Source organism: Danio rerio, chromosome 10 (genome assembly GCF_052040795.2).
Source record: "Danio rerio strain M-AB ecotype USA chromosome 10, GRCz13ab, whole genome shotgun sequence".
In the NCBI taxonomy this organism is placed as follows: Eukaryota; Metazoa; Chordata; class Actinopteri; order Cypriniformes; family Danionidae; genus Danio; species Danio rerio.
In genome coordinates, this window is record NC_141030.1 from 45,618,879 (window position 1) to 45,645,112 (window position 26,234).

A 26,234-nucleotide genomic window follows, 5' to 3' on the forward strand; every position below is an offset into this window, starting at 1 on the left:
GCCATCTTTGGATGCGTCTGTCTGTATGGTGACTGCTGTGTTGGGGTCATAGTACCTGAGAACTGGTGTGTTGGTTAGTGCTGTCTTGAGTGCAGACAGGGCCTCGTCATGTTCTGGTTGCCACTGGAATACAATGTCCTTTCTTAACAGCTGTCTAAGAGGGGCCGTCAGTGTTGCCTCACCTCTGATAAATGGTGCGAGATATCGAATCATGCCCAAAAGACGCTGCAGTGCTTGTCTGTCCTCAGGTGCTGGCATGCTTACTACTGCCTGTATCTTGCCATCATCTGCTTTTACACCTTGTGGAGTTATCACGTGGCCCATGAAATGTACATTGTTCACCTTGAACTGGATCTTGTCAGGGTTGAATTTCACGTTGTGTTGTTCTGCTCTCTGCATAATTTCAGCAACAATGACATCATGTTCTTGTTCTGTAGCAGCAGCAACAATCATATCATCTGCTACAATGTGTACACCTTCTATGTCTCCAAACACTTCATTGTTGTACTGCTGGAAAACTTCACTAGCAGATTTGACACCAAACGGCAGTCGTTTGAATCTATATCTACCCCATGGCGTGTTAAACGTGCATAGTAGTGAAGATTCTTTATCAAGTGTGACTTGCCAGTAGCCGTCCTTTTCATCAAAAATGGAGAAAATTGTCTTTCCTGAAAGCCTACACAGAACATCTTCAGTAGTTGGAATAGAGAAATGTTGACGAAGGATAGCTTTATTAAGGTCACGAGGATCCAGGCACACTCGTAATGACCCATTCTTTTTTTCAGTTATAACAAGGCTGTTGACCCAAGGAGTGGGCTGTGTGACTGGTGCTATAACATCTGCTTGCAACAGCTGATCTAGTGTATCCTTTAGTTTGCCCAGCACTGCTAAGGGAATTTTTCTACAGCCATGTATGACTGGGATTGCTTCCGGATCAACATGAATGTGGTGTTCACCCGGAAACTGACCAAGCCCTTCAAAGACTGTTGGATGTTGTGCAATCAGCTCCTCTTTGGAGGTATAATGCTTAATTACAACAGTCTCAATTCTTTTCAGCAGTTGCATCCTTTCACATGCTTCCTTACCAAGTATTGGAATGGATGAGTGTCTGGTGATGTAAAAGGGTAAGCATGCTTGCACTTTGGGTGTGACACACTGAAGGTTGGCCACACCTTCCGGCTTTAATTTTGTTCCACCATAGGCCACAAGCATAGTTGAAGTTGGTTGCAACATCGCTGTTTTGTGCAGAGATTGAAAAATGTTCAGAGGTATTATGTTGGCTTCAGCCCCAGAGTCCAGTTTGAACTTCACTGTCACATTTCCAATGTTTACATCTGTGTGCCATGCGTTCTGTACTGATCCACTTGTCTGATTTAGTTCCACTGATCCAATGAATAATGAGTCAACCATGACATTTCTATTGTGTTTAGGCTTTGTGTCTTTTTGTTGAGACATGCACACTGAGGCAAAGTGGTTGGATTTGCCACAAGCATGACATGTTGCGCCATAGGCCGGACACTGTCGTGGAAGGTGAGATTTTCCACACTTTTTGCAAGTGAATGTTACTGTTTTTTGCTGTTGAAATGACTTTCTTTCAAATATTTTGTTCTGTTTTACATCTTTTGTCTTCTTCTTAATGGCGTGAACAGTTTTACTCTGCTCCCCCATTGCTTGAATCTGTGTTTTTGCTGCCTCTGCCGCTCTGCATATGTCCACAGTTTTTTCAAGGGTCAAGTTTGTTTCTCTTAGTAGCCTCTCCTTTAAACGCTGATCACTGATACTGAACACAATCTTGTCTCTTATCATGTCAGATTCTGTTGAGCCAAACTCACAGTCCTTACTCTTTTGTTTTAGTTCTGTGACATACTTATCGATGTTAATCGCATCAAGCATGGGGTAAGCCCAGAACTGGTGCCTTTCGAAAACAATGTTCTTTCTTGGTAAGCAATACTTCTCCATTGCAGTTACTATATCTTGCATTGTTTCATTTTCCCCTTCTAGCTCAACAGACAGTGAGTTATATACTTCTAATGCCTCCTCTCCTAAAGCATGAAGCAGAATGGCAATCTTTACCTTTTCAGTTTTTGAGTCTGATCCTGTAGCAGTCATATAAATGTTGAACCGCTGTATCCATCTTCTCCAGTTTTCACCTGTATTGCCAGACAGGACTAACGGAGGTGGTAATCTGAACTGATCCATGTTTGTTTTTCACTATGGCAGACTTACTTTAGTCAGGATGAGTTCACGTTCTTCATCAATTTGCTGTCAACTGCAGGCTTGAGTCCGTAAAACAACTCTCTTCTGACACCATGTAGTGTTTCCTCCTTGTGCTGTGCGTTATATAGACAGCTTACACGGAGAGGTATAATTCAGAAACACATTTATTAACAGAACACGAGTAACTCCCACGTTTAATTATCACATGCACTTCAGTCTCACTCACTGACTCTTCAGCACCCCCGAAGTTAAACCAAGGTGGCCCTCTAGTGGAGTGAATACGCAATTACATTATAAGGGCATATAACAGTACACCACATAAACAACACAACAAGCAGAATATTCCTGATTGCAATGCGATTTACTTCCCGAAAGAGGAAATCAATCTTATCTAGTTCACTGGAAAAAGTGATTCATTGCAAATTCATTCATTTATTTATTTTCCTTTGGGTTAGTCTCTATTTCAGAGGCCACCACAGCAGATTGAACTGCTAACTAAAGTTATTCCAGCATGTTTTACGAAGTGGATGCCCTTCCAGCCGCAACCCAGTACTGGGAAACACCCATACACTTACATTTGCACTCATGCACTACTGTCAGTTTAGTTCATCAATTCCCCTATAGCGCATGTGTCTGGACTGTGGGGGAAACCGGAGCACCCGGAGGAAACCCACGCCAATACGGGGAAAAAGTGCAAACTCCACACAGGAACGCCAACTGACCCAGCTGAGGCTCGAACCAGCGACCTTCTTGCTGCGAGGTGACCACAGTGCTAACCAAACAAACAAATAAGGTTGAACATTACTAAAATTGATTTGTTTGTGTATAGTTAGCGCATATAAATAGTTTGCAACCCCTTTTATAATTAATAATATAATAATATAATTTGTAATAATAAAATATATTAAATCCAATGAATATTTTTAACACATTTCAATTTAATATTGATGTATAGATACGCAGATTTTTTTTGTAATAATATTAGTTTTTAATTTCGGTAAGGCAAAATAAAAGTATATATAAGAGCAATATCACATTCGTAATAGTGCGATATGGCTGTATATCGGCACTGGTAGGAGGTGTGTGTTGGCTCGAGGCTATATATATAATCTTATTTAGTAATTTAATTTAGTTTTAATGTCTTATAACTTAAGGAATATGTTTACTTATTTATAAATAATTATAGTTTTAAATCTAATCTTAAATTTAATTTTTAACGTTCCCCTCCCCTTTTTTTTAAACAGCCAATAGCGTTTCGTTACATCACAGCTCTGCCAGTGAGAGTGGTTGAGCTCAAGCGCATCAAATAAAAAGCAAATGTGTGGTCTTAAAGGGGGCGGGGCATGTCAGATACTAGAGAGCACTTTATAGACCAATTACAAACCTACGTCACACATGACGTCACACGGGTCTCCGGTTGCAAAAAACAGACAGGCTGCAATGGGAAAGATGTCATGTTGTGCGGTAGGATGCCGAATTTGAGTCTAAGGGTGCTTTCACACCTACACTTTTGTTTCGGAACGTATCTCGTTTGCCCAGTTAGCGCGGTTCGATTGGCATATGTGAACAGGGCAATCGCGCTCTGTTCCGCGCCAAAGTAATCGCTCCGAGATCGCTTGAATGAGGTGGTCTTGGCTCGATTGAAACGAACCCTGGAGCGGTTCGATTGTAGTGAGAAAGCGATCCGATCCGAGCTCGGTTGTATCACTGTGTTTTATGGATATGTAATAGGCATACGGCTATATGAAGAGAGAATTATAAGTAGGGCGGGAAGTTTCGCGAGTCTCTGGATGCCCGCAAACGAGTGATGATCTCCCGGTAATCTCGCGTCTCCCTACAGGTCCTCAAATAGGCATCGTCGCGCACCCTTCTCACCCCTCCCCTCCGCATCTCTCCTCAGACACGTCACGCGCGCACCCTGTCAATCACCACCAAACCACCACCTCTCCTGACAGCTTAGCGGGACGCTGCAAAATAAACCCTGACACTCTGACCAATGTGAGGAGAGTTTACTCGTACGTGACTTGTTTAAGCTCTTTTGGTCCGATTAGAAACTTTGCAGTGTGAAAGCGAACCGCTCCAAGAGCAAAGAGCAACAATGTAACAATTGTAATCTCTGTTTCGGAACAACTGAATCGATTCACAGGTGTGAAAGCACCCTAAAAATAGAAAACTTAACTTTTACCATACACCACACACTGCTTTAATACCGACTGCAGACGTCTTTGGCTAAATGGGAGCTGAATGAAGTGAGGAGCTAATTAGAAATGCTGGACTCTGCATATCAGGTCAGTTCACGCTATGCTGAATCATACGCATCACTCGTTTTTGATTGCAGAAATGATTTCAGCAAAAACAGTTACATATGGTGAATTAAACTGCTGACACTGAATGCTAAGAATGAAACGTGAAAGTGTAAGTTATTAAGGTAAACTTAGTTTTATATTCACACATTCATTCAGTTACAACTTGTAACACATTCCTATATTGTTTACCACGGCACTTTGAATATTCGGTCTGAAATAACCTGCAAGTGTGACTTGAAAACAACATTAGCACTGTTTATTTGACTGTGAACAGTGTTGTACTTTGATAGTCATTGGCTGCTGCTAATATGATTTCGCTATGTAGAGTTTGCAAATAATATTGTTATGAAATGATATTATTAAGGAGAAACTCTGAATGTGCGAATATAAAGCCAACTTTACCTCCATGTGTAGGTTCACATACCCTGCTGTACAGGTGCTGTTCACTGTCAGAATGCAGTCGTTTTGCGTGTTGGTGATTAATTACCCAGACCTTGTATAACGTTATGCCGAGTTCAGACTGCATGATTTTCAAACTAGTCGTGTCACAGATGTTTTCACACTGCATGACTATCTGGGCTAGCGTTTCGTCGTTGCTTTGCTGCAAGATGGTTCGGCGACAGGGACATTCACATTGCATGACTTTACTATAACAGAATCGCCGACAACTTTGTCCAAACTACGCCTCACAGCCAAAAACACGTATATCTTTTGTTATTAACTACATAATGAGAAAGAAGCCTTTAATGGGGTAGAACATGTACATGTTTGCTCACCTGGGTTTAAAGCAGGGGTCAGCAACCCGCGGCTCTAGAGCCGCATGCGGCTCTTTAACGCTGCCCTTGTGGCTCCCTGGAGCTTTTTAAAAAATGTTTGAAAATGGAAAAAGATGGGGGAGGTTAATATATTTTTTTGTTTTAATATGATATTAATGATATTATGATTCTATAGGAGGACAAACATTTTAACATTTTCAAATGCTGTAAAAGTGTGTAGAATTAATATTTGATTTCAACATTTCTGTCAGTGAAGATTTGCGTCATAGCCTGCGACACACGTTTCTATCAGCAGGGCGGGATACCAGGCAGGTGGCTGTTGTAAACAAACCGGGAGATAATAAAGCATGGAAAACCGTTCACAGATGGTGACTACATGAAGGAGTCATTCATCAACATATTAGAACACCTATTTGCAGACTTCAAAAACAAAACCAAGATAATACAAAAAATTTAAAGACATACCTCTCTCCGCTACGACAGTAAAGGAAAGGGCTATTAAAATGGCAGGTAACATCACCGATCAGCAAACCAAGGTCATTAATTCAGTCCCCGCATACTCAATTGCCTGTGATGTGACCGATATTCAACGCGCAGGTATGTGAACTCTGATGGGCCGCAAGAAGAAATGATAAAATTAATACCACTGAAAGACCAGAGGCTGTGCTGTGTAAATAAACACCAGCCACCTGATTTCAGTGGCTATTTAATCATGAAGGCTTATTATGTATTTTTAGCCAACTTAGTCATTTTTATAGTAGGCTAATATAGCTAATATAGATACATACAGCATGTGTTTCCTTCATTATAAGGCTTATATAAGGCTTTACATTTTTTGCGGCTCCAGATATATTTGTTTTTTGTGGTCCAATATGGCTCTTTCAACATTTTAGGTTGCCGACCCCTGGTTTAAAGGGAATTAGCCATTTCTCCTCAACGTTGATAATAAACTAATTTCTTTCTGTATGAAACGTCAAACAGACACGGTTGCTCCTGAGTCCTGTCAAACCTCCACTAGTTTTTCCTCCATTTCGTGGGTCCAAATAAACCGAAAAAGAGCGCTGTTAACTTCTCCCCCAGCCTCCCGCTGGCCTGCAGCAGGCACACACACACGCACACACAAGTGAAAGCTGCTCTCTCATTGGCTGTAGGCGATCGCTGATGTTATTTTCAGTCAAAACTCAATTCACACGGCATGATTTGAATCGCCGACAGCTCCAGATATTTAGCACGCCAAATATCTCGCAGTCATCGGCGACTCATCGGCGATTCTCTCAGATCGCGTCTTTGATCGTTCATACTGTGTGATTGTCACTCACGTGCACGAGCAGCGATTTGCCTGTGATTTCAGGCATTTGTCGGCGATTTCTCAAAACCTGTCGGCGAGCCAAAATCGGGGCTAAAATCACGCAGTCTGAACTAGGCATTAGCTCCGTCTTGTTTCCTTGTCTTTGGCTAGGCGGTATCTCGGTGTTCAGCTCTTGAATCTGGTCATCATGGAGCATCTTGCACATGACCACAAAGAACAAAATTGTTGGCATCTAAAGACTTGTAGACCTTTAACTTCTCTGTTGTAAAATCACTCAGAGCTTCATTGAGATTGTATATTTCGGGCTGGATGCTTGGTCACTTCGTCTTATCCAATATTCATTGGTAGGGTGCTATCCATAGACTGTAAAATATATGGACGTAGTATCCGTGACGTCACCCATAGGTTTCTGAAGAGCGCAAAAGAAGCCACAAGTAGGCGCGGCCAACCGTCGCCATTTTGGTCACGCGTCATCACACCCACGGCGGGATACCAAACAAGGGCAAAGAGGCGGAGAGTGAGCGGAGCTACAGACACCTGCTGGCATTTAGCTTGGACCTGGTTCAGACACACTTTACTTTGGGAGAACGCTTAATACTTCATCACCTGCGACTCGTTTGTATTCTGACCACTTGTGCTTGGCTGTACACTATATCAATAAAGTATTTAGTCTTTTAAAAACACTGCTGTAATACATTGAGCCCCTAAACATTGTTCTTATGACGTTTTTCAACAGGAGGAAAACTCAAATTACTTCCAAACACTTCAGATATAGTCTGTGTTTGTTAATGTAAGACTATTGATGAAATCCAGCTTAACACTGTATGACAACGCTTCAGATGACTGTTCTAGAGCCTACAGCTAATCAATCTGACAGATTCTGGAGTGCATTACAGCTCTAAATATAAACGATAAATGATCTTAAATAAAACAAATACATGTATAGAGATGGTATATAAGTATATAACTTTACTCACATGGGAAACGGAGGCCACGTGAACGGTTTGTGAGCACAATTAAGTGCACTCAGCATGCCATGCCATCTAATAATTGTAGGAAACAAGTCCAAAAGGCAGTTGACTGTGTAAAGCCACAGAAAACAACACAGAAATACGATAAATATGCCGAGTTCAGTGGCTAATCTGCAGGATTCAGCTGAGGTGACGTGACGGCGACCAACGAGACCTAGCTGTCACTCAAGTGGCCACGCCATTAATTATGCAAACTTAATAAAACTTAATATAAAGGAAACGGATGAGTTATAAAAAAAATTCACCCCCTCACAGTTGTCATGAAGGGTAATATTAGCTGTATTAACCAAAATCTTTTTTTGTACCAGGCTGTAAACACCTTTTTTTCTGCTGTAAAGTTGGCCATTCTAACAGGAGCCAGGAGCGGCCAGGAGCGGCCAGGACTAGCAGAATTTCAGATGAATTGCAGTTTTAGTTACTTCCGTATTGGCTTCCTGAGGGAGAGCTTGAGGTTGCCGCTTGGTGCTATCGCAAATGAACCTGTCAGATGAACGCCGCTCACTTTCACGTTAATTTTGCTGAATCACTGTGCTTGTCACTGGGTGACGAGCTGTTATAATATGCTGTAAGCATTATGTAAATAATATATATAATGTGTAAGTAATATATCTTATTTCTAAGACAACAACAAACTCTGCACCGTATCCGATGTCATTCCCTTGCTGTAATTGCTAGCGCTCCCGGTTGCTGTCTGCCACCTCCCTTCACTCGCATCCTGAATGTTTACAAACATGGTAATTGATCTATTGGTCGGAAGATTTGTTGAAAATCTGAAGTGTGAGGTGACGTAAATAAAACCGTTGATCCATTTAGCCGAAAGTGACGAACTACAAGCTCTACATGTTTATATTAGGTTCTCAACGTGAAATGTGTCACTGCTTTGGAACTATATCTTCCTCCTCATCTTTATAGTTATCATGCTTATTGTGAACTGGCCTTAAGTATGTGATTTGGGATGCACCTATTGGATCCTCGCCTTGTTTTTCGTTCCAGAACGTAACACATATACAGCTTAAATGTTATATTTTTGGCTGGTAAATGCTTCTGTTGATGTCACAGGTCATCATCATCATCAGCAGGGGTTAATTTTAGACCCTAATTGTGCTTTGAAAGTGTGTTTTATACAAGTTTCTCATCAGCCACTCAGCAGATCATCATGCATATTATCATCAGTATAATTATTGCTATCGTTTCTCCACCACAGGCTCTTTTCTCTTTCAGATATAGCACTGCTACACGTCAGAAATGAGGAAGGGTTTGTGTTGTAATCCAGCTCAGATTGCAGATCTATCTTTGTGCATAATTAGACAAACCTTTCATTAAAATTACGCTGATGTTCGTGTCGTTGAAAGCGCCTTGCGATTACGCTGGAAACACGGCTTTAAGGGTTTCCAGGAACAATCAGCCTGATAAGTGAAATAACAAGCTCACGACAGTTTTCTGCGCACTTTAGCTTCGTTTTTACGTCAAATTTCATTTAGATTTTGTAGATACATATAGATAGATACATAAAAGTGACAAACGCTTAAAATTAAAGCAGAATTAAATTATTCAGTCTGTTAATGAAACAATTTATCAGAGGCCATTTTTATTGTTAGTACTAATTCATGTGATGAGAACTTACACTCGCTGGCCACTTTATTAGGTACACCTTACTATTAGCGTGTTGGACCCCCATTTGCCTTAAGAGCTGCCCTAATCCTTCATGTATAGATTCAACAAGATACTGGAAATATTCCTCAGAGATTTTGCTCCATATTGACATGATAGCATCACACAGTTGATGCAGATTCGGCTGCACATCCATGATGCCAATCTCTCGTTCCACCACATCCCAAAGGTGCTCTATTGGATTGAGCTCTGGTGACTGTGGAGGCCATTTGAGTACAGTGAACTCATTGTCATGTTCAAGAAACCAGTCTGAGATAATTCACGCTTTATGACATGGTGTGTTATCCTGCTGGAAGCCAGAAGATGGGTACCTTGTGGTCATAAAGGGATGGACATGGTCAGCAACAATACTCAGGTAGGCTGTGATTGTTGACACGGCGCTCAATTGGTACTAATGGGTCCAAAGTGTACCAAGGAACTATCCCCGACACTGTTACACCACCACCACCAGCATGAATCGTTTTTACAAGGCAGGATGGATCCATGCTTTCATGTTGTTGTCACGGTAGCTATAGGGAGTCCCCATAATGCATAAAAACCCAATGTGTGTGTGCATGTGTATCTCTCTCTCTCTCCTCGTTTACACTAACATGTTTTACTTTTAAAAGCATATGTTATGCTAAAGGCATATGAGTTTTTGAGACCTGAAAACTTTTTGGAAACACTGAAGTGGCCATTTTGGTTTTAAAATGCTGCTACTCCGTGTTTGTGTAAATAAGGGGAAAACGGAGGTGTGACTGCAGACATTCGCCTATATGATTGGGGCTTTTCCCTCAATATTAAAGGTGCAGTAGTTGATCTTTCACAATGCTAACAGCTTAGCATACATCTCTGAATCACAGTCCCTCCCCTGCCGTCTAGAGCCACGCCTCCTAGAACAGCAAAAGAACCCTCTCTCATGTGTTAAAAGCGACTAGTGCTTGTCCATGGAGGTGCAAGCCAAACTGACATGCTATTTCAGAGTGAATATTTAGAGTTGCAAGGTAAACAATATAGGGAGAGACTAGGCGGAATAGCAGTATTTACTTGTGTTTTGTTGTTAAACTAATTAAAATCTACACTATAGATGCTGTACAAGGTCCCTTATTAAACTGAAAATAGTCTTATCAATCTTTTATCGGAAGATTTTAGTGGCTGAACAACACTTCTGTGAAGATATAACCCGTTTGTAACAACAACATCACATCAGCTTTGCATGAAGCTAAAATAGTTTTAAAGCAAAACATTACCTTTCTAAGAGAAATCCTTCAGCCATTGTTTCATCCTTTCCTCAGCGTGCAAATGTAACTCCAATATTGATTCAGGTTTTTAAAAAGTTTTGATTCAGTAGGTTTTTACCGATTTCGCGGACGCGCGCGCCCTCTCTTGTGAACGCACAGCACCAACAGCGGTCGGCGGAGCTGCGTACAAACGGCTGCGCAGTTGTTCAAATCTGCATTTGCTGACAGACAGTCTGACCTGCTAATCGGAATTATGAGAGATGACGGTCCGACTCTATTTAATTGGATAAACATTTTTAGTTTTATGCCTTACCCAAAATATAAAAATACATATAAACACATTTAGATCATTTACTGTAATCATTACTATTAGACTGTGAAGAGACTTTCAACCAGCACAACAAAACATGCTTCTGAAGACAATCACCTACTGCACCTTTAAGTGCACAGAGTTCAGTCTTGCGCCCTTTCCTTGAGTTCAGACTTCACAAATTGAAATGGAAAACAAACTCCCGAGGACACATCGGGTGAGTCTTTAAAGGGAACAGCGTACTTTATAATGTTATTCACACCACCCTGGCTATCTCAACAATAAAATCAAGACATGATTTAAGGAACTGCCTATTTATATTTTAATATTAACAACTTAACAGACACCAAAAATGTTGAGGCGTCGTGTAGCTGCATATTTATATGAGCGTCATCTTTACTGTATGCATAACAAAACGAAGCCTATAACATCACTGCCTCCTTTCATTTTCATAGAAAATAAAATCCTACTCTCTCTTTTGCTGAATATCAGTTTTAATCATCAATAATGACCATTTTAAAGGTATAATGTGCAATAAGTTTTTACAATATTAGAAATAAAGGCAGTCAAATGTGCAGAATCATTGTATGTGGTTACATTAATTCCTATATTAACTCATCTTAGCGCTCAGCTAAAACACGATACCTGAAAGCAAGTGATAGATTCAAAACACCAAAGAGTCGTTAAAGACGAGATTAATTAAATATCACGTTTAACAACTATAGTGAGATGCAATCCAGCGGAAGATTCTTGATGAACTGTCTGATGTGCACTGCTCTCACCTGGGGAAGTGTGCTCAAAGCACCCGCTGACTGCAGACCTCTGCACATGCTGCAGCGCATGCCAGAATGTGTGTGTGGTCGCGTGATGCACATTTTCAGCGGTATAGTGTGGACGGAGATCTGTTCAGAAAGGCTAGGTGAAATGCTAGCTTGGACGTGGATATTTTTCATCCTAAAACGCCTTTTTAAAACTAAAACGTATTAACGTATACAGGGCCTCTGTCGCTCCCTCTCTGTGCGTGTATCTCTCTCTCTCTCTGTGTGTGTGTGGAGCAGGATTATCTGCTCTGAGGACTGGCACCGCTTCAGTCTGACACTCGCACTGGCCTCTGACGAATCATTAGACCAGGCTGGCATCAGCTCATGTGCCACACACACACACTGGCAGATCAGCCTTGAATGACCTCTTGTGTTTTGGAGAATCTCTGGATGTCTTCAGATATACTGTGACTGAAGCAGAAACTAAAGGCCACAGGTCTGTTCACACTCAGAATATGAAACATTTCTCTGTGTTTGTGTGTCAGAACTGCCCTAAATTCAGTCATCATTTTAACTGGTGTGCTTCCAGACTGGAGAATCTGCACGCTGTGTACAGTTTAAAGGGCCACAAACCCCCCTGTCTCAGCAGGGTGTATTCACACCTCTAGCTTGAAATGGATAGTGGGTAAAGCCTGATTTATACTTCTGCGTCAAGTGACCGGCGTGACCCACAGGGGCGCAACTACACATTTACTGAGGGGTATGCGGGTTCAAATTTTGTGTGATCCCTCTTATTTTATATTAATTAATTAATAATAAATTAAGACAAATTTTCAGATTAATCTTATAACTTTTGACATTATGTATGATTTGACAGTTTATTTTGATGAAAATAAAACAAATCTAAACAGTTACATCTACATGACCACTTTCGGCTGTGGGACTGCATGTTATTGTGTTAAATGATTTTGAATTAAACAATAACAATATTATATTCGTTTAAAATGCAAAATAATGTTTTTTAACAAAACATATTTATTTATTTTTATTATTTGAAACTTTTAATAAGGATAATTTTAAAAATAGTTTTGGCACAACGGCGCCCCCCCATGTGTGGCGCCCCTATGCGCCGCATATACTGCATACCCCCTTGTTGCGCCACTGGTGACCCACGGCGCATGCAACGCGCATGGCTGTGCATTTATACTTCTGCGCACTGTCTCTGTCGGTCTGCATTAACACTTCCGAAACGCTAGTTGGCAGTGAGGTGTAAATGTTCCTCTGTTTCAAGTTTCTTCGCTGCTTTTTTGCATTTCCTGAACACTTCCGGGATGTACAAGTGGCTCAAACTCGCTCATTTTGAGGCAGGAACTGGCGGACGTGCAACAACTTTAACTATGAGGTAAACACAAAACAAAACGTTCCATCCAGAGCTCCTTCATGGTGCTCCACACTTGTAAACAATCGCTCGCGCCATTCGCGCAGCTCTCGGTCCCGCCCAGACTCGTCAGCACTACCAAGCCGACCAATCACAGAGCTTGCGCTACACGTTGTTGCGACGTGTAGTTACATTTTTTGAGAGGTGCACGTCAGTGACGCCGATGGCCACGGCGAAGGGCTATGCGTCAGCGCCGTAGTATACGCAGACGTTTGACGCAGAAGTATAAATCAGCCTTAAGTCCAGCTTTGTTTAGGTGGGAGTGTCAGGGGAGGGAAAGAGGAAAGGTTTGCATAAAAATGGGAGTTTCCGTTTTCCGATTTTCACAGCGGCAACACAGACACAGGGGAGAGAGACAGTATCCCCTTTCACACATACAGACCTTTCCGGAAAATTATCGGCAATATTTCGGAATGCTGTGTATGTGTGAACAAGTCCTTTTTGAAAATACTGGTAAATTTGTGGCTGCCTTGTTAACTTGCCTAATAAACCTAATTAAATGTCACTTTAAGCTGAATACTAGTACATTGGTCCCTCATTAATCACGGGAGTTACAATCTAAAAATAACCTGCGATCAAAATCCGCAAAGTACTCAGCTTTATTATTTACAATTATTATGGATGTTTTAAGGCTATAAAACCCCTTAAAGGGCCATGAAACCCCCTCGTTTCAGCAGGGTGTTTTCACACCTCTACTTTGGAAAAAGTCAGAAAAGTGGGCGTGTCCAGCTCTGTTTAGGGGGGAGTGTCGGAGGAACTAAAGTGGGATGGTGTGGGAGTGTCTATTTGTGCACGCGCGAGTTTCAGAGTCAAAATACACACCCACACAGACAGGAGAAAGTGATGGTGTTTAACCTACATGGACATCAGTAGTCGAATTATTTGCCAAATTATTAAAAGTTGGACTTTAACTGCAGTTTGGCTCTTTCATTCAGGGAATTCATTCATGCCTCTCGCGACAAACGAGATATTTGATTCCAGGAACTGCTGCAAGCGTGTATTTTTCATGCAATGTTTGATACCGCACAGCGAATGAGAGAAAAAAAACCTCCGCATTTCCCGGAAACTTAGATGCACACGGCAGGTAGCGTCAGAAAGCCGTGTGTGTTATTCCGGTCACAAAATGCGGTGCTAACATTTCTGCACTCAGTGCAATAGTAACTTAATTCGATACGAACAAACTGAATAAACAAAGAGCACTGGTCGCTCACTTACCAAATCTGTAGAGACAGGACAATCACCAGCAACTAGAGCCGCGTCTTTATGGAGAGGAGACTACAAGCGAATTCAGATTTCAGCGTTTGCAGATGAGAACAGCTCTCAGGTAAACAATAATCCTCCTTAGACACGTAAGTTATTGTTGTCGAGCGTCGCGTACACTGTTAATCCACACGTGAGTCTGAGCTCTCACAGAGAGAAAATGAAAACGAAACTTAACAGCAGCAAACTGTAAAAGCAACACTTCACGCTTGTTTTGCCAACACAACGTGGCGTCTTTGTGGCGTAAACACGGTGACACTAATGAATATTAATGAAGTTCCACAATAGAGCGCGCTGATTGGTTTGAACCAAGCCTTACTCATGCATTAATGCATCACACTGTAAGACGTAATAAGACACTCTGGCTCAGAAGTCCAGTCTGCACGCTGGAATACACGCTATTATGTCATGACCGTGACGCAGCTTCAAATATTCGTTTCAAACAGGAAGTACAAATTTGCTTGAAATAATGCAAAAACAACCAATTTACACTTTTTAGTGAAATATAGGTGTCCTAATAGTTTTTTTAGCAGTGTGGGACACATATACGACTGTCAACAGCTCAAAACATGTGTTTTGGTGTTTCGTGACCCTTTAATACACCCTTTATACTTTTCTCCTACAGGCATTAACATTTTCACCTGTTTCTCTTTTGCTTAAACACTCTCATAAATCAAACCTTCGTAGAAAAATAAGTCAAGTATTATAGAATTAAACTACCCAGCAGACACACAACTTCAAATATAAAAGACATCGGTTATTATAAATGAGTCATTAAAACTATTATGCTTAGAATTGTGCTGTGAAATGTGTAATTCCATTAAACAGCAATTGAGGAATATAATTTACAGTGTGGATAATAACTCTTACTTCAACTGTGTATAATCTGGAATATCTCACCAGTACTGAAATGGGACTAGCCAACTGGAAAGTCGTAGTTCTGTGCGGTTCACGTTTAAGATGGCTGTGAAAATCTGATTACCAGCTGCAGAAAGCTCACAGAAGGACCACAGGCATGATCTCTGGAGAGATTCACAGACCATAGAAACCAAAAGTGGTGACTGTCCGCTCGGCAGAGACACCTCACATCACTTTTAAATATAAATAAAGTCTTGGAGACATCAGTTTATATACAGCACATGTCAGAGTGTCAGTATGGGGCTGTATTAATGCAAATGGGCCTTCCAAGCTGCCACGGCATCACTGCTCACCAGAGAAATCATTTGAAGAGAGTTTTGACAATGTTATTTTCAGAGTTATGCTGTGAGATCTGCTCTGACAGGTTTTTGAATGGGTTTTACCCACAAGTCAGTGTGTGAAACTGACTGCCAGGTTTCTTAGTAAACTGGTCTTACAATGGTGCAATGTACATCTTTAGCAATAGATGTTAGAATGAGTGTAAATCTGTCAATGTGTGACCTTAATGTAGGACTGTTATCTCTTCGTAATGGCTGTGCAAGGCTTTTGTCTTTTGTTTGAATGCTTTGGGATATTTTCACAGTGTGTATTTATGCATGTGGTTTATATTCGTGATTTTAAAGCTTGTTTCATTGTAGTCTTGCGCTTGATTGCTCATTCAAGCTCTTTGCTGTTTTTGAGGTTGCGTTTGATAGGTCATGTAAGCTCCTGGTGAAAACATGTCAATATCCCAAAGGGCAGAGTGGATGTACGAGGCAATTACAGCCAGTAGATCTCTCATTAAGCAGGTCGCTCAGTTCCTTCATGGATTCTATATTGTTCCACGGTGAATGCAATCAATGCATTGAGTTTTGTTTACTGACCTTACATACGACACTAGAAATGAATGTAAATGTGTGTGTGTGTGTGTTTATTTATTTGTGGATTTAGCTGTTTATCTCTTGTCAATTTCAAAGGCCTGTTCTGCAAAGTGTCACATTTTTGTGGACAAAACTCTTACATTGGCTGGTTTGTTCTAGAAAACGCTTTTTCAGGCCAATTTTGGGAATTTTATTGAGGGCGAGAATTCTACAATTGAACCACTAATGTTTTTTTAGACTGTTTTATGAGGTCTTTGAAAAAAAAAACTGACTTATTCCTGTAAAGCAGGGGTCAACAATCACGGTCCTGGAGGGTCGGTGTCCTTGCAGGTTTTAGTTCCAACTTGCCTAAACGCACCTGCCTGGATGTTTCAAGTATACCAAGTAAGACCTTGATTAACTTGTTCAGGTGTGTTTGATTAGGGTTGGAACAAAAATCTGCTGGACACCGGCCCTCCAGGAATAAGTTTGGTGACCACTGCTGTAAAGTGTGAAATATTGGGCATCAAAACATATATGCATTGGCCGGGCATCGAACCCGGGCCTCCCACGTGGCAGGCGAGAATTCTACCACTGAACCACCAATGCTTGTGAAGGCCATCTTTGGGGTCCCTGAAACTCTCAGGAAAGTGGGACATTTTGGGCCTGAAAAAGCATACTTAAATTGGCCAGAAATTGAATATTGTGGTTGTGTGAGTCTCTAGGGAATTATTCAGTCCTTTTTTAGGAACATTGACTGGGAATCGAACCCGGGCCTTAGGCGTGGCAGGCGAAAATTCTACAATTGAGCCACTAATGTTTTTCTGCCTGTTTTATGGGGTCTCTGAAAAATATCAGACTTTTTCCGTAAAGTGTGAAAGATTGAGCGTCAAAGCATTGGCTGGGAATCGAACCCAGGCCTCCTCTGTGGAAGGCAAGAATTCTACCACTGATCCACCAATGTTTATTTAGGTCACTTTTTAGGGTCTCGGGAAAAAAATCTGAATCTTTCAGGAAACTATAACATTCTGGGCCTCAAAACATATTTGCATTGGTGAGAAATTGAACCTTGGACCTGAAAAGACATACTTAAATTGGCCAGAAATTGAATCTTGGGGTTGTGTGGGTCTCTAGGGAATTATTCTGTCCTTTATTTAGGAACATTGGCTGGGAATCGTATCCTCAGGCATGACAGGCGAAAATTCTACAATTAAACCACTAATGTTTTTTAGATTGTTTTATGCAGTCTCTGAAAAAAATCTGACTTTTTCTGTAAAGTGTGAAAGATTGAGTATCAAAACAAACGCATTGGCTGGGAATTGAACCTGGGCCTCTCGCATGGCAGGCGAGAGTTTTACCACTGAACCACCAATGCTTTCTCATGTTGTTTTTTGGGGTCTCTGAAAAAATTCAAGAACTTTTAAGGAAAGTGATGTTTTGGGGCTCAAAACATACTTACGTTGGCCAGAAATTGATGCTTGGTTTCCTGTGGGGGCCTCTTAGGAATTATTCAGTGCATTTTTAGGGACACTCTTTAGGCATGGCAGGTGAAAACTCTCCAACTGAACCACTAATGTTTTTAGGGTGTTTTATGGGGTCTCTGAAAAAAAATAGACTTTTTCTGTAAAGTGTGAAATTCTGGGCTTCAAAACATACTTGCATTGGCCGGGAATCGAACCCGGGCCTCCCGCGTGGCAGGCGAGAATTCTACCACTGAACCACCAATGCTTGTTTAAGATAGTTTTCAGGGTGTCTGTAAAAAATCAGAAACTTTCGGGAAAGTGTGACATTTTTGGCCTGAAAATACATACTTACATTGGCCAGAAATTGAATCTTATGGGTCTCTGGTGAATTATTCAGTCCTTTTTTAGGAACATTGGCTGAAAATTGAACCCAGGCCTCAGGCATGGTATGTGAAAATTGTATAATTAAACCACTAATGTTTTTCAGGCTGTTTCTGCAGTCTCTGAAAAAAAATTCTGACTTTTTCTGTAAAGTGTGAAATATTGGGCATCAAAACAAATGCATTGGCTGGGAATTGAACCTGGGCCTCCCATGTGGCAGGTGAGATTTCTACAACTGAACCACCAATGTTTATTCAGGCTGCTTTTTAGGGTCTCTGAAAAAAATTCAGGAACTTTCGGGAAAGTGATGTTTTGGGCCTCAAAACATACTTACGTTGACCAGAAATTGAAGCTTGGGTTCCTGTGGGGGTCTTTAAGGAATTATTCAGTGCATTTTTAGGGACAGTCTTCAGGCATGGCAGGTGAAAACTCTCCAACTGAACCACTAATGTTTTTTAGGGTGTTTTATGGGGTCTCTGAAAAAAACAGATTTTTCTGTGAAGTGTGAAATTCTGGGCATCAAAACAAATGCATTAGCTGGGAATTGAACCTGGGCCTCCCATGTGGCAGGTGAGAATTCTACCACTGAACCACCTATGTTTACTCAGTCTGCTTTTTAGGGTCTCTGAAAAAAATTCAGAAACTTTCGGGAAAGTAATGTTTTGGGCCTCAAAACATGCTTACGTTGACCAGAAATTGAAGCTTGGGTTCCTGTGGGGGCCTCTGAGGAATTATTCAGTTCTTTTTTTAGGAACATCGGCCGGGAATTGAACCCCACACCTTAGGCATGGCAGGAGAAAATTCCACAACTGATTCACTAGTGTTTTAGGCTGTTTAATGGGGTCTCTGAAAAATATGACTTTTTCTGTAAAGTGTAAAATTCTGGGCTTTAAACCCTGTTTGCATTGGCCGGGAATCGAACCCGGGCCTCCCGCGTGGCAGGCGAGAATTCTACCACTGAACCACCAATGCTTCTACAATCAGAAATTTTAAGGCCTCTGAAAAAAGTTCCAGACCAGTCCTGGCATATCTGAAATGCTTTGGTGAATCTTGTATGTATAGTCCTGCTACATTATTTAAATGAGCCTAAAATAGTCGTCATTATCAAATATGTCAGGTGACAATTTTAACAATGTCCCTGAGATAAAGGGTTGTTATCTCAAGTCTAAGCCGATTAGCTCAACCATGTTACATTGCAGATAGAAAAGGAGTTTTAGATTGCCGTCTGAAACCAACCCCATCCATTCCACCCCCATCCCACCAACTCCAGGAGCTCTCAGCACCCTTCCTCACGACTATGTCTCCAACACATAGTGCTGTTTTTGAAAAAAAGGCTGATCCATGCGTTTTGTTTGGCTGGACCTCTGGCTCCTACGCAGAAAAGTGCCAGCGGCATGCCAGGCAGCCCCTGTAGGAAAGCCCATAATCCAATCAGACAAGCCCAAACTCAGAACAATAGAGCGCATGGCGTAGGAAGTCCAAATCCTGCAGTCACAGCAAAAGCCCCTCTCAATGTAATGCTATCATGCCAGGCAGGGGAGAAGCAGATGGACTTTCCCCACTGCAGAGGAGTGGATGCTGCAGCGAGATTGAAGGAGGGAGCTGCATTGCTGTTCAGTTGTCAGCTCTCTAATTTAAAGCGTAGTTAGCCATTGCTCATGCATTGGAATCTATATTATTCCCCACTCCTTTAGAATATTTCATGGCAATGTAATGCAAAGAATTGGTCAGGCTTTCATATGTATGTGGAAGACAAGCTGAATTATGCTTAATTTCAGGGATCAATAGCCCTGCTCGTTTAGGCGGATGCCCCGTGGCTCCTGTAACATCCACTAGTTCATCAATACAGCATTATCCATATAAAGCCAAACATCTCCATCAGCCTGAGATGCCACATGTTTCCATTTTTTGGTGCATGCACTCATTTCCTCTGACAGCGTGACCGCTCTGGGCAAGAACAATGACTCATTGAACCCTATCCATACGTTAAATTTCCATATTTCCTTCCCTATTTGTGGGTCTCTAATCCAAAACCCACAGCCTTGTGTATGACTCGATAGTGTGCATTAAAATTTCAACCGAGGAGCCTGTGTTGTTGCTCAGGCTTTGCATATATGGATATGCGGAGGACGTGCTGATGGGTAATGTGCAGTGACAGGGGGGGAAATGCAGGCGCTGCGCACAGTCACTGCGCATTAAAGACAGCATTGGTCATCAACAAGTTGGCAGAGTTTAATTGAAACCGCCTGCCATTTTATGACCCTTATCTTAGTAAACAAACTGTTCGGTTAAGTCACATTGATTATGAGCTGAATGACTTTTGTTTGAATGACTAATATGCTTTATGGGGATTAAGTCAACCATAAAACGATGTCCCATATTTCTTTTGCTGTAATAAATGTTAGTGCGGTGTAAGGCTGTATTAAAGGAGCCTAAAGTACTTGTGCTACATTGAACTCTATGCTGGAGCGGCATTTGCTGCATATTGCAAAATGAGGAATTACCCCTGCATCCAAGAAAACATGACATCCACATTTAAGGCAAAAATGCAACAGCTTTGTTATTGATGTTTATACTGAGTAACTTAAGTATACTTCAAGAGTTCACACTTAGCTGATGATTAATTATAAAGCTTGTTTGGCATGCTGTCCCGGGAGAGAGCCCTGAGCTCATGAGATCCTCGAGCCCAGGGCTCCCTCCCGTCAGGTGTGCGGATGAAGCTAGTGGAGCGCCCTCAGAAAGCGCGAGAAGCAAAACAAACATTTTATTCCTCACTGAGTTCTAAATCTAAAGTATGGCAACATTATGGATTTAAGGATGGACGACTTGACAGGACAGATGCAATTTGCAAAATGTGCCGCACATCTGTAAATACGCGGGCAGTACGACTAATCTGAAATCTCACTTGAAGCGGTGCCACGGAGTTGTTGTGGAAGCATCTTCCAGGGTTTCTGCATCCCCGGCTTCCTGCTCTGCTTCAACTGTAGCTACCAGCTCCAAAAGTGGTGAGAAAAGCATTGCAAGTTTTTTTCCATGCGCAACAGTTTTGTGCGCTCTACGGCAATAACGGATGTTACTGCATTGTTCATCTGCAAAGATATTCAGCCTAGTGTCACGGAGAACGAAGGTTTTCAACACCTCCTCCTGTTAATTTGTATATAATTATATTTTTATTAGCCTGTTGTTTACAGTGACAGTGATGTTTCAAAGCAGCATAACACTGCTAGTTCACCACCTTAAGTTTTGAATATTCAGTGGCACTATATATCTTTGTAAAACTTGTTTTCATAGTTGAAAAGTTAAATCACAATTCTTGTTGTGCAATGCTCAACCTTTATGTTGAAAGAGTGCAAATATATATATATATTTTTAATATATATTGCACTTATACATTCTGTTTATCTTGAAAATACTTAAATAATATGTGCTGTATGTTCTAAAATGGCCCTCTACTGTAAACTGACACTCTGTCTCTGAGAGAAAAGCCAGTTTGTAGAAAAAGTCTTGGTTTTACTTGGTTAATAAATAATCAATCTCATTCAATGGCACAGCATCCTCTTTCACATCATCTCATAAACTTGATCTAATTAGTTGGTGCTGAATTATCGCATTGTATCGTGATATGGGTGTGAATCGTATCGTGTTGCATCGCAATATGTCACACATGTATCGCTAATATTTCGGATCGTATTCTTTGTATCGAGATGCGTATCGGATCGGCATTATAGCTTAGATACCCAACCCTAGTTTAAAGCGCATGCGCTCCCGTTTACTTGCGCTTTTTTCATCACATCACCTGTGCGCATGAGTAATAATCCTCTTATACGGTATTCACCTGCTTTGTCTCACGCGAACACAGTTGTTGAGTGTTTTCAGTCGTGCTGTTTCTCGATTCTAAGATCACAATTGAAAGTATATTGTGCCATCCTTATTGTCGAACCCTGCTTTAAGAAAACTGCAATGTAAAAATTATTTCCAACCTGCCAAAGTGGCTAGTGGGAGCGGTGTTAATGTAAAGCCCTGATTATAAGCATCATATTAGCATAATGTGAAATGCTAATGCTGTTTTTTTTTCTTTCACAGTCTGAAGACTACACTGAAAAAGAAACTAGCAAATGATACCGTGGATCTGTCTGGGATTCCTCTCTCTGGCCGTGATTTGCATCGGGTGGCCTACTACCTTCAGAACAACGGCTCATCTGTGACAGCGGTGGACATCAGCTTCACAGAACTGCACGATGAGAGCTTGCGGCTTCTTTTGCCATACTTAGGAGTGCTACCGAAACTCTCCACGCTTGCCATCAATGGTAACCGGCTGACGGTTGCTATCCTTAAAGACCTAATGGAGGTGGTCAAGGACCCTCAAAAGTTTCCCTGTTTGGCTTGGGTGGACTTGGGCAACAATGTGGACATCTTTACCGTGCCCCAGCCGTTGCTGGTTGCCCTGCGCAGACGCTTTGGGATGAGAAGCAGCCTGCCTACTATCTACGAATACAGCGAGGGCCAGGGCAGCAGCTACTGCCTAGAGATGTCTGTTGAGGAAATCAGTGTGTTTGAGGAGGAAGAGGAGGATGAAGAGGATGAACTGGAAGACCATCTGGTGCTGGAAGCCTGGAGTGTAGAAGAGAAAAATACTTTACATTTCTGTGAGAGGTGATGGACACTTGTTTCTTGTGCTTTCTTATTTTCCATTGGCTGGAAATTCAACAAAGACCCAGCGAAAACTGCACCCCTAATGTTTATTGGTCTTTTTTTACTTATTTCAGAACTCTGTTATTGAAAATGTGCAGTTTTGGCACAACAAAGTTCTTTGTGCGTTGACCAGGAATCTAAGCTGGGCCTCCCAAGTGGCATGTGACAAATATACTTGTCGCTTGTCTGAAGAATGTTTTAAACTCTTAACCCTAAAAAACTTCTACCACTGAACTACCAATCCTTGGTTTATGTGTAAACACAGTAACTTGACAGGTTTGTACTTGAAGGTGAAACAATTTTAGTTTCAAAAAAGAACTATTGCATTGGCCGGGAATCGAACCCGGGCCTCCCGCGTGGCAGGCAAGAATTCTACCACTGAACCACCAATGCTTGCTCATGCAGATGTTTGGGTTTTCTTAAAAAACGGACAAACCTGTTTAGGGAAGTTACATCTTGGGCCTAGGCCTCGTGGCAGATGATAATTTCACAACTGAACCACAAATGTTTGTGGGGGCCTAATTTTGAAGCAGTTTCAGGAAACCTTAACAGGTTTCGTTTAGTTGGAGAAACTTTTTAGTTTTAAAAGGCACTGCTGTTTTGGCAATAAATCAAACCCAGAACTCCCATGTGGCAGGCAAGAGTTCTAACACTGCACCACAAATACTTTTTTAGGCTCTTTTTGGGGTCTCTAAAAAAATTCAGATCTTAATTAGAAAAGTGTGATTTTGCAGGTAGGTACTGATGCACCCTGGAGACCTCTTAGTGGGAGGGATTACACCTCTAGTAGGCTGGGTTTAGGGTAAGTGTAGGTGTAATAGACATTAGCTATGTTTCCATCCACATATTTTGCATATGCGCATAAAAAAAAAGGTTGATGGAAACGCCATGATGCGCATAAAGTTTGAATATGCGCAAAAAAACTTAAGCGCATAACTGAGTAGGATAAACTTTTTATTCGATAAGAAAAGATGCCCATAAACTACGATGGAAACACTTTTACCGGACAAATTTCAGTATGCGCATTTAAAAAAGGTAATTTTGTGATAAGAGATCATGTGATAGAAAATTTGTGTAAATGGACAAACCAGCAGGCTGAGCACACTGTAAACCGTCTGACCTGTTGTTTTGGTCATTATAAAACTCCTTACCGTTTAAGTATTAGTGTTATTATATTATTAATGACCTCCAGAATTAAGTGTCTGTGCTCCGCGTCTGACACCCTCAAACGCCACCGCGCGTTTACTGCATGTCAGGATTGCCTTCTGAGGCGCAAGTCATTTATTAAATAAAGAAAAGATTGACACAGCTTCTCCTACTGCAGCAAATTCAGTTTTTTCTGTTGATATTTGGTGCCAGTTAATCAGGATGTGACGATTTTGTTCGCTTTTGGATGGAAACGCTGCTTTCTTCGCTCGTCTTTTATGCGATAATCCAGTTTTGCGCATAGTTCATTCGCATTTTTGGATGGAAACATAGCTACTGATAAAACAGTTTGGGTAGGTGTAAACATCCTTAAAACACAAAAAGGTTGGACTCTGTTTCATGTACAAGACATTAAATAAAAGAAAACTCCACAAGGTGTGTACAGCCTACTTGGAGCTCTAATTCCACCCACTAGAGGCTGAACAGCACATTTGGAGCTGTCTTCGACCCCCGTTTCTAGTACCATTTAAAAAATGTTGGACCTCAAAACATTATTGCATTGGCCGGGACTAAAACCGAGGCCTTCTGCATAGCAGGCAAGAACTCTACCACTGAACCACCAATGCTTTCTCTTGCTGTTTTTTGGGGTCTCTGAAAAAAATTCAGGAACTTTTAGGAAAGTGTGACATTTTTGGCCTCAAAACATACTTTGGTTGAGAATTGAACCTTGGATTCCTATGTGACATCCAAGAATTCCACCACTGAATCATATATGCTTCTTGGGGCCATTTTGAGGGTTTCTGAAAAAAATTCTGAAACTTTCAGGAAAGTGTGAAACTTTGAATGTCAAAACTACTTGCATTTGCCGGGAATCAACCCAGGCCTCATGCATGGCAGATGAGAATTCAACCACTAAACCACCAACGCTTCTTCAAACTGATTTTTAGGGTCTCCTAAAAAAATCTGAACTTTTCAGCAAAGGTTAATTTTTTCGGCCTAGTCCTCGTGGCAGACGAGAATTCCACCCACTAAACCAGAACTGCTTGTGGACGATTAGTTTTGATATGGTTTCAGGGAACCTTAACAGGTTTTGTTTACTACGTGAAACTTTTAAAAGGCACTGTTGCATTGACTGGGAATCAGTCCCAGACCTCCTGCATGGTTGGATATTTTTTAGAAGGTGAACTCTGCTTTTGATGTGGTGTCACCATAATTTTATGGATTTGTTCAATTGATCATTTTGGCCAAAAGGAAAGTAGTTGTTGCATTGCAAATTACAATTACATTCACCACCTTTATTATTCACTGCCACTTCATTGCTTTATAGGCCTGTATGGAGCTAATAATTTGCCAAAACAGTCTGATTTTGAATTGGGTTATTGACAATTGTAATTTAATAAAACAGAATTTTTATATGCTGTTAAAATTTTTTAATTTGAATTTCTTATTTTGAATTTCATAACTTGAATATTGAACGTCTGAAATGTAAGACAACTGAATTTTTCAAGGCTGAATTTGTTATAGACCTTTTTCATGGCTGCTGCATGGAGGGCGCCATAGCGACGAGCGTCTTCCGGTAGAATGCTAAAAACTTCCGTTTACAGCGTGTACAACTGGTAATTTGCGCTCCGAAAATGGGTTTCAACAACGTTTTTAATGGATAACAGAGTGTTTTTGTGACACACAACTTAGAAATGTGTCTGTTAAAGCCGTTATAATCTGTCACATGTGGTTCAAGCGCGAAACGAGAATAACGTTCTCCTAGTTCACGTGTCTGCCGTCAGAAATACAGTACCCGGCCTGTCAGCTGTTAGCTCAGCGGCTCTTTAATACACACACACGCATAGAGAGAGAGAGAGAGAAAGAGAGAGAGAGAGAGAAAACCAGAGTACTGGCATGAAACTTAACAGGTATGAAAGTCGTGCAATTTACAAAAATTACCAATAAAAGTCTGTTATTGATCCTCTGCTGGCTGATTTGCTGTTCATTCTAATCGCGAGCCGTTTGTGTTTTATTTCGTGTGTTGTTTTCACCACGGTTTGTGTTTTTCTGTCATTTCGAAATGACACTAGCCTATATTTACACTTTGTCACAGTTATTAAATCAGTGTGTCAGTGGCACAGTACAGGCTACGTGTGTGTGTCAAACATTTTGGTGAATTACATTTGTTTGGGCTGGTTATATATTTGAAATAAAGAGAAAATGTTGACTTTAGCGATGACGAGGCTTCATTTAAACTGCAGAAGATGCCGTCTGACAACGAGGGGAAAACGCCTCACAGCAGCTGTTTTCCATCCTATTAGATCGCATTTCTTTAAATGATCAGTCCAGGAGATGCTGCTGATGGACAACAGTATTAGTTCAAAGAGGATAAAAGCAGGTAAAACATATTAAAACTATTGTTTCAAAGATGTCCAAATGTGACTGTTAACACGCATCAGCTGCCGACCGGAAGTTCTTCGCATTTTTCTTGCGCATACAAAGCATAATGCAAAG

The 26,234-nt window shown here is 41.2% G+C and overlaps 1 protein-coding gene and 4 non-coding genes across 6 annotated transcripts in view; 1 reads left to right on the top strand and 4 right to left on the bottom strand.

The window, feature by feature from the left end:
• lrrc75bb (leucine rich repeat containing 75Bb) overlaps positions 1–26,234 on the top strand; it is a 75,807-nt gene that overhangs the window by 48,006 nt on the left and 1,567 nt on the right. The window contains exon 4 of one of the 2 annotated variants that reach the window (XR_015500182.1): positions 21,984–26,221. Coding sequence is in view for 1 of the 2 variants with exons in the window: in NM_001386713.2 (NP_001373642.1) it covers positions 21,984–22,557 (574 nt within the window). In the remaining variant the exon portion in view is untranslated. 2 annotated transcript variants of the gene reach the window in all.
• On the bottom strand, positions 16,595–16,665 carry trnag-gcc (transfer RNA glycine (anticodon GCC)). The gene has a single exon. It is a non-coding gene; the product is annotated as a tRNA-Gly (tRNA).
• trnag-gcc (transfer RNA glycine (anticodon GCC)) lies at positions 17,714–17,784 on the bottom strand. Its single transcript has one exon. It is a non-coding gene; the product is annotated as a tRNA-Gly (tRNA).
• trnag-gcc (transfer RNA glycine (anticodon GCC)) lies at positions 18,802–18,872 on the bottom strand. The gene has a single exon. It is a non-coding gene; the product is annotated as a tRNA-Gly (tRNA).
• Positions 22,915–22,985, bottom strand: trnag-gcc (transfer RNA glycine (anticodon GCC)). The gene has a single exon. It is a non-coding gene; the product is annotated as a tRNA-Gly (tRNA).